This window comes from Corvus hawaiiensis, chromosome Z, assembly GCF_020740725.1.
Source record: "Corvus hawaiiensis isolate bCorHaw1 chromosome Z, bCorHaw1.pri.cur, whole genome shotgun sequence".
Taxonomy (NCBI): domain Eukaryota; kingdom Metazoa; phylum Chordata; class Aves; order Passeriformes; family Corvidae; genus Corvus; species Corvus hawaiiensis.
In genome coordinates this window covers 43,080,387-43,094,732 of record NC_063255.1, presented here as the reverse complement: position 1 = coordinate 43,094,732, position 14,346 = coordinate 43,080,387, and the positions used below count along the sequence as shown (strand labels likewise).

Here is a 14,346-nt window from a genome sequence, read left to right as displayed (position 1 = left end):
TTCCAAGGGCTTGTTCTCTGCATTTTTTCAGGTTGTAATTCAAAGCCCTTGGCCTCTAGGGCCTCAACCACCATGTTAAGTGTCTGCTCGAGATACTGATTATTGGGAGCACACACCAGCACATCATCCATGTAATGCAGGATGATGGCTTTCTCTGCTTTGGCACGGATGGGAGATAGAATTTTAGCAATATACTCTTGGCAGAGAGTTGGGGAATTTTTCATACCTTGGGGAAGCACAAGCCAATGATAACGTTCCATGGGAGTTTCATGATTAAGAGATGGTACAGAAAATGCAAATCGGGGGGCATCTGCAGGGTGGAGTGGAATATGAAAGAAGCAATCCTTGATGTCAAGAACAGCTAAATGCCAATGTTGTGGGAGCATTGAGGGTGATGGCATACCTGGTTGAAGGGGTCCCATGTCTTCAATAACCTTATTAACTTCTCTAAGATCTTGGAGTAGCCTATATTTGTTCTTTCCCGGTTTTTGTATTACAAACACGGGTGTGTTCCATGGGCTGTTAGTTGGAACTATATTTCCTTTAGCCAATTGTTCAGCCACTAATGTTTTGAGTGCCTCTAAGTTTTCTTTTTTTAACGACCACTGGTTAACCCACACGGGTTCATCTGTTTTCCAAGTTAATTTATGTGGATGGCACTCTGCTTCAGTGGCCTGCAAGGGAAAATTTTGATGTCTAGGCGTGATATCAATTTTTGTTCCCCACTGAGACATGGCATCCCTTCCCCACAGGGTGAATTTGGTGTCTAGGACATACGGACGAAGTGTCGCTATTTGTCCTTCAGGACCTTCAATTTGGATGGTGTGTTTGGACTGCTTTGCAATTTGGGTACCTCCAATCCCTTGTATGATGCCCTGAGATTGCAATTCCCATTGCGTAGGCCACTTATCAAATGGAATGACAGACACATCAGCACCTGTGTCTAACATTCCCATGATACTGATTTTATGTGATTTGTAACGGAGCTTACATTCTATTACAGGTTTGTCATTTCCCAAAACCTCAGTCCAACAGATGGCTGGGATATGACCATCTGTGGGCAGGTATTTGGGCAGTGGAAAGGCCTGTGCAATGACTTGACCTTTAGGCATAAAGTACGGTGGATATATACATTGTACAATTAGGTTAGAACACCCGTTCTGATCCATTTTCATGAGTGTGGGTGTAACCTCTATCCCAGCAGGTGTTTCCCGAGTGTCCCCAATAACAAAAAGGTATGTAAATTCTGGCATGTGGTCCACATTCTGGAATGAAATGGGTATTACAGTCTGTTTGTTGTTGTTGAAATGGTGTGCTTTATCACAGGTTACCTTAAACCTGAGTCCAGAAGTCCAAGTTGCTTTGTCTGCAGCCCTATTTATGTCTGAACGCGGAGCTGTTAGGACGCGTTGAGTCGCTAGTTTCCCTGCTGTTGACCTGGGGAAACAGTCTTTGGAGAGTTTTTATCAGCAGTTATAATTGCTCTGCAATTGCGAGCTACATGTCCCTTTTTCTGACAACGATAGCATACAAAGTTACCTCGCGATTGAGTTTCTCCTGTACCTGTAACATTCTCCACAACCTCCCCAACCATCCCCACTTTTTTCAAAAAGGGAGCAGCTGTGTTCAGCTGCACCTTCTTCGTACAGACTTCGAGGATGGATTCAACAGTAGGAGGAGGATACAGCGGGAGAGTGAGAATGACTTGTTTGCAAGCATCATTCGTATTAACTTGGAGAAGTTCGAGTAGGAGTGCTTGTTGGAGGTCAGGATTAGGGACCTGGGAAGAGACAGCTTCGTACAAACGGTTATAAAAGTGAATAATATTTTCATTTGGCGATTGCTTGATGGTGGTATAATGAGAATTAGGAGTTTGAGATGGTAATAATGTTAAGGCCTTTTCAGCAGCACGTGTGATTTCAGTAAGAACTGGACGAGGGATAAGCATTGCTTGTTTTTGAGGATTTGCCATATTACTGTCACCAGATAAAAGGTCTAATGTGATATAATTGTTTTCAAAATCCAGGTAATTATCTGGAGTTTGCAACAAAATTTTCAATAAATCAGATAAAATTATTTTCCATTGCTTTTTCCACACCATAAAATCACCAGGTGTGAGAAGAGTTTGCATTAATGTAAGTAAATCATGAGGTACAAGTAAGTGAGTTGCAAGAGTAGCACTTAAAAGGCTCTTAAAATAATTACTATGCATTCCAAACTCCTTAATTGCCTTGCACAAATCCTTAATATCAGAATAAGAAAGGGGTTTCCAGTCAGGGTTAGCTCCATTGCTAGTACAAGAGAGTGTAGTAGAAGCAGTTGGAGTTACTTCCTGGTAGGCATGGGTTCTCGGATTCAGAGGGGCAGTCACAGGACTGTGGGAACCTGGGGCGGGACAATGGGAAGCAGGGGCGGGGAGTGGAGGAGCAGGGGCGGGGAGTGGAGGCGGGGACACGGCCGGAGGAGGGGAGGGGTCGGGGGCGGGGTTGTGGGAGGCAGGGGCGGCACTTGAGCCATGGGCGGGAACAGAGGGAGGGGTGAAACACGACGCTGTGGGGACGGGGTTGGGGGGCGGGGTCAGGGTGTGACGCAGGAGTGGGAGGGGATGGGGACAAGAAGGGATTTGTGGGATGGGGGAGAAAGGGATTGTGGGAGGTGTAGTTTGGAGAGGAAGGACCATTGCGTCCGCCATTACTGGAGACAAACAAACTGGGAGAAAAGCGGTTGGGGGGAGGGGTTTTTTCCCGGGCTGCGAGCACATGGCAATGGCCGTCCCTGGGAACAAAGAGATCAGGGGAGAAGGGGTTTTTACGCGCGCTTGAAACATGAGGGCTAAAAACTGGGGAAAAGGGAGTGGAGAAGAGGGGTTGGGAAGGTCCTGGGATGGGCTCCGGATTCCCATCCAAGGCAGGGTGCTGAGGAAACACAGGTGAGCCAGGAGGACGATAGCTCTCCTGTGCTGAGAAGCAGTCTGCTCTAGCTGTGTTTTCCAGCGTAGGGGAAGAGGGGTCCGGGACACAGGGGTTGGAAGAGGGTATGAGGGGATTAACAGGGGGGTTTTGCAGTGGCTTTTCATGTACTGCCTTTTTCTCCGGCAAAGCATAACTTAGTAACAGGAGAGGAAAGAATTTTGAAACTGTTTCATCTCCTGCACGCCTCAGAGAGGAGAGTTTTCTCCCCACCTTATCCCAAAATTCAGCAGATCTTATGTCTTCGGAGGTCAGATTAGGAAAGTACTGAAAAAGCCATTGTACAAAAGATTGAACTAGATTTTTAGGGTATTTATGCCCAGTTAAAGAAAGGTAACTTTGAACTTGGTGGTATATTTCTCTATGGTGTGCAGAAACTTCAGATCCCATTATGAATGCACACGAAACCTCAACCCCTTACTCACGAAAAAGGAGGAAAAAAAAAGAGAAAGTTTACACCGGCACCAGCTTAAGACAGGAGCCCCTAAACCAGCAGGGAAATACTCACCAGAATTCTGGATTTATCACAGGAAAGCAGGTCCGGAGAAAAAAAAAACGCGAGAAGGGTCTTCTGCTTTCCAGCCGTTCCCTCGCCACGTGGCGTGGGGGAGGGTACAGGCTGAGGCTCTGGGCTCGATGTTACACAAAAAGTAACACCTCGCCACACAGAGCTGGCACAGCAGGACGTGCAGAGCTAACTCCAGCAGACACAGCTGCCGGGACACCCTGAAAGTCTCTCAGAACCGGAGTTCAGAGATAGCCCCACGTTGGGCGCCAAATGTAGAAGGTATCTTTTCAGCTTTATACCGGCTAGCGCTTGTATTTCAATGCCTTAGAAAGCCTCGAGCAGCCTTGAGAGGTAGCACGGGCGATCTAGCACTTTAGTAGCTCTAAAATCGGTACCTGAATCAGCTGCAGAGCAAATACCATCAGCAGAAGCAAAGAGGGAGAAATATAGCTCCCTGCTCGCTCAATTCCCTGCAGTTAGAAGCCTTCAAATGAGACAGACGACCAGAGATGTTTACAGGAAGGTAGCTGAGCTGAGAGAGGGCCTTTGCCTCCCCTCGACCATCTTTTTATTCGGAGAAGGGGCAAGGGGATGACTGGGGGCGGACCCGGGGTGAGCGGCCAATCAGACACTGCTGAAGAGTTTGAGTTACATTTGGCTTTGCCCGCGCTTGGAACAAAAGAACTCGGAGCACATGTCTTTGGGAGGGGGGATGGGAAGCTCAAAACAGGCAGCAACAGTAAAGTAAAAAGCAGCTCTTTAATGGACGCTTTCAGGTGCACAAAGTGTAGGTATGCACATGCCTGATACAGGATGTCTACAATTTTTATAAGGTAAATTAATGAGTATATCTAGCAGGTACATCCAGTTAGAGACCAGTTGCCCCAGGGTCTGTCCCTTGGAGTTGGTCCAGGGGGTTGCTTGCCCTATACCTTTTTACATCTCTCAGATTCTGGTGAAAAACAAGGTATCCTTGTTAGAAGCTGTCTCCTTGAGGGTACAACTAAACAGAATATGAAGAACCTGTTACAAAGGGTTAGCTTATTATTCTGAAATGTGAGAGAGTCCAGGCAAAGTACTAGAAACCATACAGCTATATATTAAAAATCTACAATTTAGCATGAAAAAGCTAAAAACCTTTAGTCATCACCAGGGACATCCACAGCCACATCCTGCATGTGGTCCATGTTCAGTCCTCAAAGGGGTGGGTCTGTGCTTTGCAAATGACAAAAGAACATCCTCCCTGTGCTGACACTTGCTTTGTCTGTGTTCTGCCTGCAGTGGCTGAGGAACCCGGGCCCCCAGCACGAGAAGAGGACTCTCTTTGGGGACATGGTGTGCTTTTTGTTCATCACCCCGCTGGCGACTGTCTCCGGCTGGCTGTGCCTGCGAGGAGCCGTGGACCACCTGCACTTTAGTAGTAGGCTAGAAGCTGTCGGCCTCATTGCACTCACTGTGGCACTCTTCACTATTTACCTCTTTTGGACCCTAGTAAGTATTGGGGATTTTATTTAACTCACAGGAATAAGGGAAAGAGCAAACGGGAAAATTAAACGCACAGAGTGCTCTAGACCATTGCAGGGGGCGTTGCTTGTCTTTGCCTCCTGTGCTGGTAAGTGTGAGCTGCATCTGCAAAAGACCTCTTGTTTCCACACCATTCCAGTTCCCTGGAACACCAGAAAGTTTGCTTCAGGGTAAGGATTCTCAAATCCCAAACACCAGTGGGGACAGCAAGAGGGAGACAGGGAAGTAGCATGGAGGAGTTCAAGGCAGATGCTACAGGAGGGAGTTTCATCAAATATGATGTGCAAAGGGTGAAGGCACAGCATACAAGAAAAAAAGATTTAGGTGAACAACTTGGCTGCCACAGAGGATTCAGATTTTATTCTAATGCAACATCTTGCCAATTTTACAATTCAAAAGTACAGGATGTGGGTGCTTCCTGTGCTTTTCCTCTAGTTTGTGGTGCTGGGGGAGGTCTGCAGCAGAACACGCATGTGCCCAGCTCTGTAAAAACAGAGCTGCTTTTGCAGTGCAGGTTAAATTGCACCCTGCATCCCAGCACGAGCCACCTGCATGCCATTCCATCCTTGTTCTGTGTCAAGTTGTTAAACTGAGATGATTTTCTGGCCCTAGCACCTTGACAGGATGTTGGCCCAGCAGAAACGAGGGGAAAATAGGGGACAGCTGCCAGAATGGGTGTTTATCAAGCCATGGCCTAGCAGTTCACTGAAAACCCCAAGTTCCTGCTTTGTTTGACATTTCACAGCTCTGCGTGTGGTGTGGGAAGGGGAAGAAGAGCAGGGTGGGTGCAGAGGGGGTGCACTCGCAGCAGTGCTCCTGTGATGGTGCCAGGTTGTGTTGCTGGGGCAGGAAAAGCCCATCCTGCCCATGGTGCTGGCATGGCCACATCCCACAGGGCCAGCACACAGCTCTGGCCCTCACTGGCTGTGGCAATACCGTAACACAGATCCCTTCCAGCAGATTTGGATCTGTGTAAGCTACTGAGGAGCTGGCACCTTTAAAAATCTGCATTAGTAGATCTAGCCCACAGAAAGAAACCCCCTGCACTGAGAGACGAGGAAAAGGGGGTGTGGGGGGAACACAAAAATCCCACACTTCCTCACAAGTATCTCCAAGAAAGCTATGAAAGGGAACGTCTCATTCACACATTTGTGACAGTGAAACCCTGTCTACCCACAGAAGACTTCACCATCACCAAAATTGTTGGAAGTTGTAAAAGGCACTTTTTTTTTTTTTTGTTGGATTTAATTAGCTATGACAAATGGACTTATCCAACCTTGCTTATTAAAACCACTGCAACATCTCAGCTTTGGCCCCCATCCCTGGGTATTGCATTTGCAGAGTAAGAGGCAAAAATGCCTTCTATTCACTTTATAAATTTTACCCCTTCAAAAGTACACAGAGAAATGTGCTACTGGCTCTTGGAGAATATGACAGTGACAGTGAGCCTGATCTAAATGCACACCTTGCTTGTTTTAATCAAAATTCAGGATCTTTGATGCCCACTCAGTTGTGGACAGCTGTGATTCCACTCTAACTTATTATTCGGGGCAGTAGGAGATGGATGGGCCAAGGAAGGCCTTTAGGGGACTGAATCACAAAACTCTTGAAGCTGGGAGGCAAAATAACCCTCCCTTCAGTGATGTAGGAAAGCCCCAGACTGGTTTTGCCTTGGGGAGGGCTCCAGGCTCCCCTTGTCATGCAGGAAGGAATGGTCCCACACACAGACGAGTTAATTCCATCAAATTCTTCAGCAGCATATTCCTTGTCTCTTTTGGAAGTGGGAGAATCCTGTTACATGGCTGTGGCTGTGCAGGGAATAGGTTGAGTGCTGCAGGGTAAATTACATACACAGTGATACAATACTCCTTTAGGTCCTGTGAAAATTAAGGGAACTAAAAACTTCATTTTACTTCCAATAAATCAGCTTCCCTTCTCTGGAGGCAGAAGCTGGCATACAGGTTATTTACACAGCACAGTTATCCCAGTGAGCAGTGAACAGGAGGGATGTTATTTTTAGCATCCCAGAAGCTGTTTTTTCCCCTCCCTCTAAAACAGAGAAGTGATCCATAAAACACTGTTGGTTTTTACTCTGTATTTTTTACACACACCAAAAGAGGTGCCTGGTCCTCCCAAGAAGAAAGCTCCAGACACAAAAAAGGGGATTGGCATTTAAACAAAGAATTCAGGGCCACACCTGCTTTCTCTTGTGTTGTATACATGCCTGGTTTAACAAAGCAGCTGTTACTCAAAGAACTTCATGTTCTGCTGTTTGAAAACTCAACCTGAACTCCAGCTCGCTCTCCTGAAGCTGTCATTGCATTCCACAGGGCACCCACCCTTGCAGATGTTAGGGTGTTTTTTTAACCTCCTCACTACACCAAGTGATTCTGCTGCTCCTCCAGTGTCTTTTGAGAAGAGATTTCTCATATTCCTTCAGACACAATGCTCCACAGAAACAGAAGATGCAGGATGCTTTAGGAATAGAGGTTGAAAGTTGAGGGAATCAGTCTGAAGATCAGTCTGAAATCTTTGCAAAACTGCTTAGTAAACCAAAGCTTTATAGGTTTCCCTCAGACAGCTGTAAAAAGATCTAAAAAAAAAAAAAAAAAAAAGTTTTTTTAGCCCTGGTAGGGCGTCATTGAAAGGTAAATTTAATCCATTAAAAGCAGCCCTTTTGCAATAAGGAAAGGACACAGTGCGTGGGTCAACTCCTGCCCATAGTTCAAGAACACAATAATCATCATGTGGCACATTTCCCTCAAAATTCACAGTTTGTTGTTGATTTTTGTTGGGTTTTTGTTTGGGTTTTTTTTGGAACTGCACATATACACCCTCTTACACAGCTACAACTCCCACAACACTTGGTTGCCACTAAAACAAGTAGCAAACTACTTTTTTGAAAACATGGGGCCGAGCTATCTTGCATCTCCACAACAGTCACACATTTCTCTTCCACAATAAGGTTGAAATTACCTGCTAAAAAGAACAAAACAAACAAACAAAAAAGCCCCCAAAAACCAACCAAAAAAACCAAACACCTCCCCAGACCCCCCCAAAAAACCCAAAAAACCTAAAATACAAAACAAAATAAATTTTAAAAAAATTCAGAGACAATCTAAATTGAGACACACACACTGTCAGCTCATTGCCTCCGTGCAATCCCAACTTTGATGCATTCAACAGTAAAGTTTTACAAGGTAGAACACACAGCCCTGTCTTCAGCTGCCTGCAAGCCTCCACCATCCAAACAAGTACACTGTTTGTCAACCTAGCAACCTGAAGCAAGAGAGTATATCCCAAATTCTCATTCCATGTGTGCCAACAGCTCTTGGGAGGGCAGAGGCAGGAGGTCTGATTTTTCAGGTTGTGAAAAAGGGGAATGAGAGGTAAATTAGGTACAGGCTGCTTTTCTCCTCTGCTGTGTCACCTCGGGGCACGAGCCATCCACATGGCAGGTCTCTCTTTTCACCACTTTTTGCCCGTTTTGTCCCACTGGAAGGTATTTTGAGCCCCAGCTGACTCCTTGCAGGATCACAGTGACTGAAGGCAGTGTACCTTCTGTCCCCAGGTGTCGTTCAGGTACCACTGTCGGCTGTACAACGAGTGGCGTCGGAACAATCAGCGGGTGATGCTCCTCATCCCAAAGTCTGCCAACGTCCCCTCCACCCAGCAGTCCCTGCTGGGCCTGCAGCCCCTCAAAAGGAGCTCAAAGGAGACAGTTGTTTGATTTGGGGCAGATCTGAGCAGGAGCCGTGCACTAAAGATGTTTTTTCTCAGACTTGCTGGGGTCAGGCAGCATCCAGTGCCCAGGAACATGCTATTTGAATTTACAGACTGACTGCAGAGGGATAAATCACTGCTCGAGTTCAAGTCATGGGTGCTGCAGTCATTTGTGACATTTGCTAAGCTGCCAAATGTGTTTAGTTAGCAGGGACCCTATGGATTCTGCAAATATGTTAATTGTTGCATCATCAAGCGATGCAAATTTTTTTATTGTTTAAAGTATTAAACTATGGTAATTAACAATGCAAAACAGGTTTAAAAAGTGCTTTGTTTTTATGATTTCTTGTTCCTACAGTACTAGTTCTTTAGGCAGCTGGACAGCAACCAGTACTTCTTTCTGCTTCCTAAGGCACAGCAATGGCATTTCCTCATTTGATTTTATCTGCAGGTCCATTATACCAATGTTTTCGTTATTAAAATATGTGCGCAATGAGTTCTACAAATTGGCACATTATTTAAATGCTACAAAGTGATTAGGAAATTATCTTACCCATTTCCTATTTGGCAGGGAAGGTCTGAGAGGAAGATTCTTCAGTTACGAATCGAGCATGCGCAAGAGAAAAATTAGACAAATTGCAATAATCTTCCTATCAAAAGTATTACAGTACATAGCACTCAGGAAAAAAAAAAAACAAACCTTTTCCATGCAGAAGCAACAAATTAGGCACCACATTCTCCACTGAAGTGCACATTCTGCTGGTGTGAATTCAAACTTAGCCAATTTACCCTGCACTTACACCAAGCTGAATTTAACTCCACAGCTTACTTTTGTATAGGGAAAGCTCTGCATACATAATGAATGAGATCATCAGATAAGTTTTAGGAAGCAGGGACTCATCTTGCATGAAGAAGAGCATTATCTTAGAGCAGCAGAAACTCCAGCTTGACAGGTAGGATTTGGCAGAGCTTGTGCAAATCCTGACCTCTCATGGTTGCACTGAAGCACCTTTTAAAATATTTGACACACAGCCCTCTATGGTGACCAAATTGAATTTGGAGTGTAGAAACCAGACCTTATTCCTGGGTGACTTTATCTACTTCCCCTTGGTTTTATGCCCAAATCATTCAGCAATTCTTCACTCCCAGAAGATATGCACTTATGTAGACAGACTTACTTAAAATAACTACACAAAATCTCATTACCAAATGCTGCCAGAATGAGAAATTGATACAAAGCCCCTCTGAACAGATGAATTTCTTAGAAATGTGCTTGGACGGCAATACCAACAGGTGCTTTGTTTTCCAAACCCCGCAGGAACTGAAAATCAAAAGGAAGACATAGCAGGAAGGCTAATAATTTGTTACTCATAAAGTTGAAGGTATTATGGGTATTTACCATCAGACAAGAAGTTATTTGATGTTTTGTGTGTGCTCTGTGCGGGGAAAAACAGCTTAGTACACAAAGCCAAATCTGTTAAGTTTCTTTATTCTGTCTGTGGACCAGTCTAGCTGTGAGCATGTTATTTAACAATGTTCTTTGTAACTGCCAGTCATGGGGATAGGAGAATCATGGGGATATAAAGCAATAACAGCCTCATTCCAACAGAAAGCTGCTTACACAACAAGCCAAGGTGTGTAAGAAAATCATGAACCTGCAGATCTGCACTCATCAGTCTGACAACAAGGCTGGGGTTGGTCATGTGTGGCTGTGAATAACTGCTTCTCTTCCAGGGAAAATTATACGAGGCTCCAAAGGGATGGATATCACAAAATCTGTGATAGCCTAAAACCTGTAGTGCTTATTTATTTATTTTTTTTTATACCTCTTCCCAAAGGTAAATAACTATTTAGATGGAAGACTGAACATGCACTTAAGCAGAGTTTCTAGGTAGGAAAAAATCTGCTGGCCAGGGGCCCAGAAGTAAAGCAAATCTGGGTGGGTCAGGATGCTGTCAGACAGTGTTTTAATGCCTACACACATACTTTAGGTAATCTTTCTTCCAACCTCTGTTACTGCTTCTCCTTCTTTGGGAGATACTCCAGAAAGAGTTGTTATTCTTAGTACTGCTGTTGGGTTTGTTTCATAAAACCAAAAATTAGGGTGATAAGGAATTAAATAAAGGGCACAACATTCAGGGAAACATTTATTCAAGCGAAGCTGCAAGGTCTATGCACAGAGATCAGCACAGTGACTTGGCCCAGCTCACCTGTGTTATTTCAAAATTTTTTTTTTTTTTTTTTGGTGCAAATGCAGTTTCATTCATCTGAAGAAGGCATATTGAAGCAGACAGAAGGAACAAGTATGGTCCAGTTTAGCACATGCACGACTCATCCTGTTTCTGTGCTTGATGCAGCAGCACAGCAGAACTGTCTGGTGAAGTCAGCAGCAGTAGTGTCCCATGGATTTTCTTGAGGAAAAAAAAGTGTCAGGAAAGATCCAGTTGGACATCATTGCATTAAAAACATGGAAAAAAAGCATACTTACATTTTTCCTCGTTTTTCCTAAAACACAAGATCTGGGAGGTGAGAGACATTACTCCTTAATCCCGCTTCTGTTCTAAAGCTTTACAGACAGAAGAATCTGCCAGATGGGAGTCGATTTTTTCCTTCCACATGTTGACGCTGTTGCTGCCACACCAAGCCCAAACTTCCATAAAAACTGGATCATTACAGCAAATATTCCACAACAGCAGCAATACCCATTTCTGTCTGAATAGAAGTGAAAGACAAAACTAACCACAGTAGAAGCCATGGCGAGCACAGCTCCTGACAATATAATGACACCTTTGTTATGCTCTCCTTACAAAACAAAATTAATTAAAGAACATAATTAATGAAAGGATGAGTGACCACTTTTTTATTTTTTTTAAATGTCACTCAACTTCCCTCTTAGCAACTTTATGCTTTCTTCTCATACAGCTGACCTTGTCATTTACATTCCTTTTCCAGATAAGGAGTTATACAGAAGGAACAGTACTCAACACTATTTGAGTCATTATTTTAAGTTGCAAGTGATGAAAGCAGCCCATTCAGATTCGGTGTGATGAGTGCAATGCAAAAAAAAGTGAGGAAGTTTTACTTTTTTTTACATAGTCTTTCCCCTGCAGGACTTGGCTATCACATTACATGAAGATTTAGAAATACCACAGCATTCTGTTCAGCAGGAAGGAAGTCACAGCAGAAGCAGTTATTAAAAATACTTCAGTTTTTGGTATTGTTTAGGGGTTTTTTTTTTCATTACTCAGCTGTACAGTTCTGCCAGACTGAGACCTCACAATGTCATTTGCATTTCATTTATTAAACCCAGCTTTGCACCAATACAAAGTCACACAGGGCAAAAGTGACAACTCTGCATAAAGGGACCCGGAGCCAATATATGCAACTGGCCTTTGATGCAATGGGCACCATCAGAAAGAGGTATGAGAATAGATATTGGGACAGACTCATGCACTAAGAGAGCTAAAGAAGCTCTCCCTTTGAAAAAAAAACCCAAACCTGTTAATAATTAAATGTCTTTGCTTGTTACTTTTTGTGAGCCGGCGCTTCATTTAATTGGTTGATTAAAGAAGCATTTTCCTTGCAAGCAGAACTGAGCATTGCCTCTTTACTGCCAAATATTGGGTATTCAAAAATATCTTTAAAAACTACAACACAAACTCATAGAATCACAGAGTTGTTAAGGCTGGAAATGATCATCGAGTCCAACCACTGACCCAGCAGCACCACTGATGTTCACCACAAACCACGCCCCCAGGTGCCACATCCACAGGTTTGCTTTTGAACATGTCCAGGGATGATGATTCCCTGGATTCCAGCTCATTCCAATGCCTGACCACCCTTTCAGTGAAGAAGTTTTTCCTAATATTCAGTTTAAAACTTGTCTGGAGCTGAAGGGGGTTGTTGTGACCCAGTGGCAGGACCCAGCAGTTCCCCTGGTTGTACCTCACCCCACTGGCCTCATCCCATGGATGCAGCCTGTCCAGATCCCTCTGCAGAGCCCTCCTGCCCCACAGCAGATCCACACTCCTGCCCAATTTGGTGTTGTCTGCAAATTTACTGAGGGTGCCCTCAATCCCCTCGTCCAGACCAATAAAGACAATAAACACACCTTGTCCCAACACCTCACTAACCCACTGTGTTATTCCACACTTCAAATTTAATTTCATATGCATTTCTACAGGAGACAGCTTTTTCAAAAGTCAAGGATTACATCTCTCAGTCCTTAAATAGTTTTCAGGTCTTAAATCTGTTGCTGACAGCCTCTCCACACCTGTTTATGGCAAGGCTACAAAACATTTGTCCCTCCCTTTGGTGTTGAAACATTACAGAACTGACGGGAATTTTCTTTATTCTAAGTGTACCAAATGCTTTCCCAATAAAATGTCTCAAGAGAGAATAAATGTTGATATTCCATGTACAACATACCCTCAGAAGCAACAACAAAACACACCACCCTCAAAAACAAGATGCTGCAGTAGCAGGGGAAACCAACATCACAGCTTCATTCCATAGCTTCTATTATTATGCACGAAGTAAGACTTGCTTGCCAATAATAATATTTTTTTGTTCTGAAAGTGCAGAATAGCTATGAAAACTCACATCCAAGAGTTAAAGGTAGGAAAATTCTATCACTCAATCAGCTTAAGCTGAAATGTGCCCTCCTTTATCGATTGCCCCAAATGTAACTTCTTCAGGGTTAATCACACTGTGTTTTTATCACACAGAAGTCCTGTATTTATGCAAACCCACTAAAAAGAAACCAGGAAATCAGCAAAAGACTCTTGAGCAATAAATGCACACCGAGCAAAACCTGAGATAAAATAGCTAACTTCTGCCATAATCCTGTGATGGAGCTAGTTGAATATTATAAATAATTAAGTGACCCAGCATTTCCTTGATGTTAGCCATCACATACCAGGAAAGGTTAAGTAAGAATTCACATCCATCACACACAGCCTCTATTCCCTTTCTAAAAATCACCAATTATTACCAGTTGTCCTGTTTGGAACAGGGCCTGTAAGAGCTTTTATTCTCCATCAACTACTTGATTTCTTTGCCTGGAGAAAAATCCTTCATAGTTATCACGTGGCCATTTCTGTAAAAGCAGCGGCGTTTTTTTACCTTGAAATACAGATACTGCTTATGGTGCAGTATGAATATAAAAGGCACTGTTTCACAGATAAAAACTATCATTTTCAACCCAGAAACCCTCAAATTAGTGTCAAAATGACACACTGGTAAGACAGACTTCCATGGAAAAAATTAAGACCAGTGTTTGAAACAGCGTAATTTATAGAAGAAAATGAATAATTAGCATCTGTTGAACAGAATTTACATGTTAATTTCTCTGTCCATATTTTGCTATCTGCTTGGGCAAATGTGATGTAGGTATGTGAATCAGGGACAAGGAAATCCAAAGCAAAACCCAACTTTCAGCATGAAACTTCTGTCAACACCACCATGAACTAATCTGCACCAATTTCGATTACTCTGGGGTTTTTATAATGAACACTATAAACAAAGAATGCAGTTCCCAGGTTTGCTGCACAGCTCAAACCACTTGTTTCCTAAATTCCTTACCCGTTTTGCACAGGAATGAGTGTGTTTGAGCAGAAACAT

General features: G+C 43.7%; 1 protein-coding gene across 2 annotated transcripts in view; it reads left to right on the top strand.

Moving 5' to 3' along the window:
• MARCHF3 (membrane associated ring-CH-type finger 3) overlaps positions 1-14,346 on the top strand; it is an 85,705-nt gene that overhangs the window by 55,042 nt on the left and 16,317 nt on the right. The window contains exons 5-6 of one of the 2 annotated variants that reach the window (XM_048291552.1): positions 4,759-4,968; positions 8,573-12,316. In XM_048291552.1, coding sequence (XP_048147509.1) covers positions 4,759-4,968; positions 8,573-8,731 — 369 coding nt within the window. In that variant the 3' untranslated portion in view covers positions 8,732-12,316. Of the gene's footprint in view, positions 1-4,758; positions 4,969-8,572; positions 12,317-14,346 lie in introns of those variants that run through there. The other variant, XM_048291553.1, reaches the window with a different exon arrangement.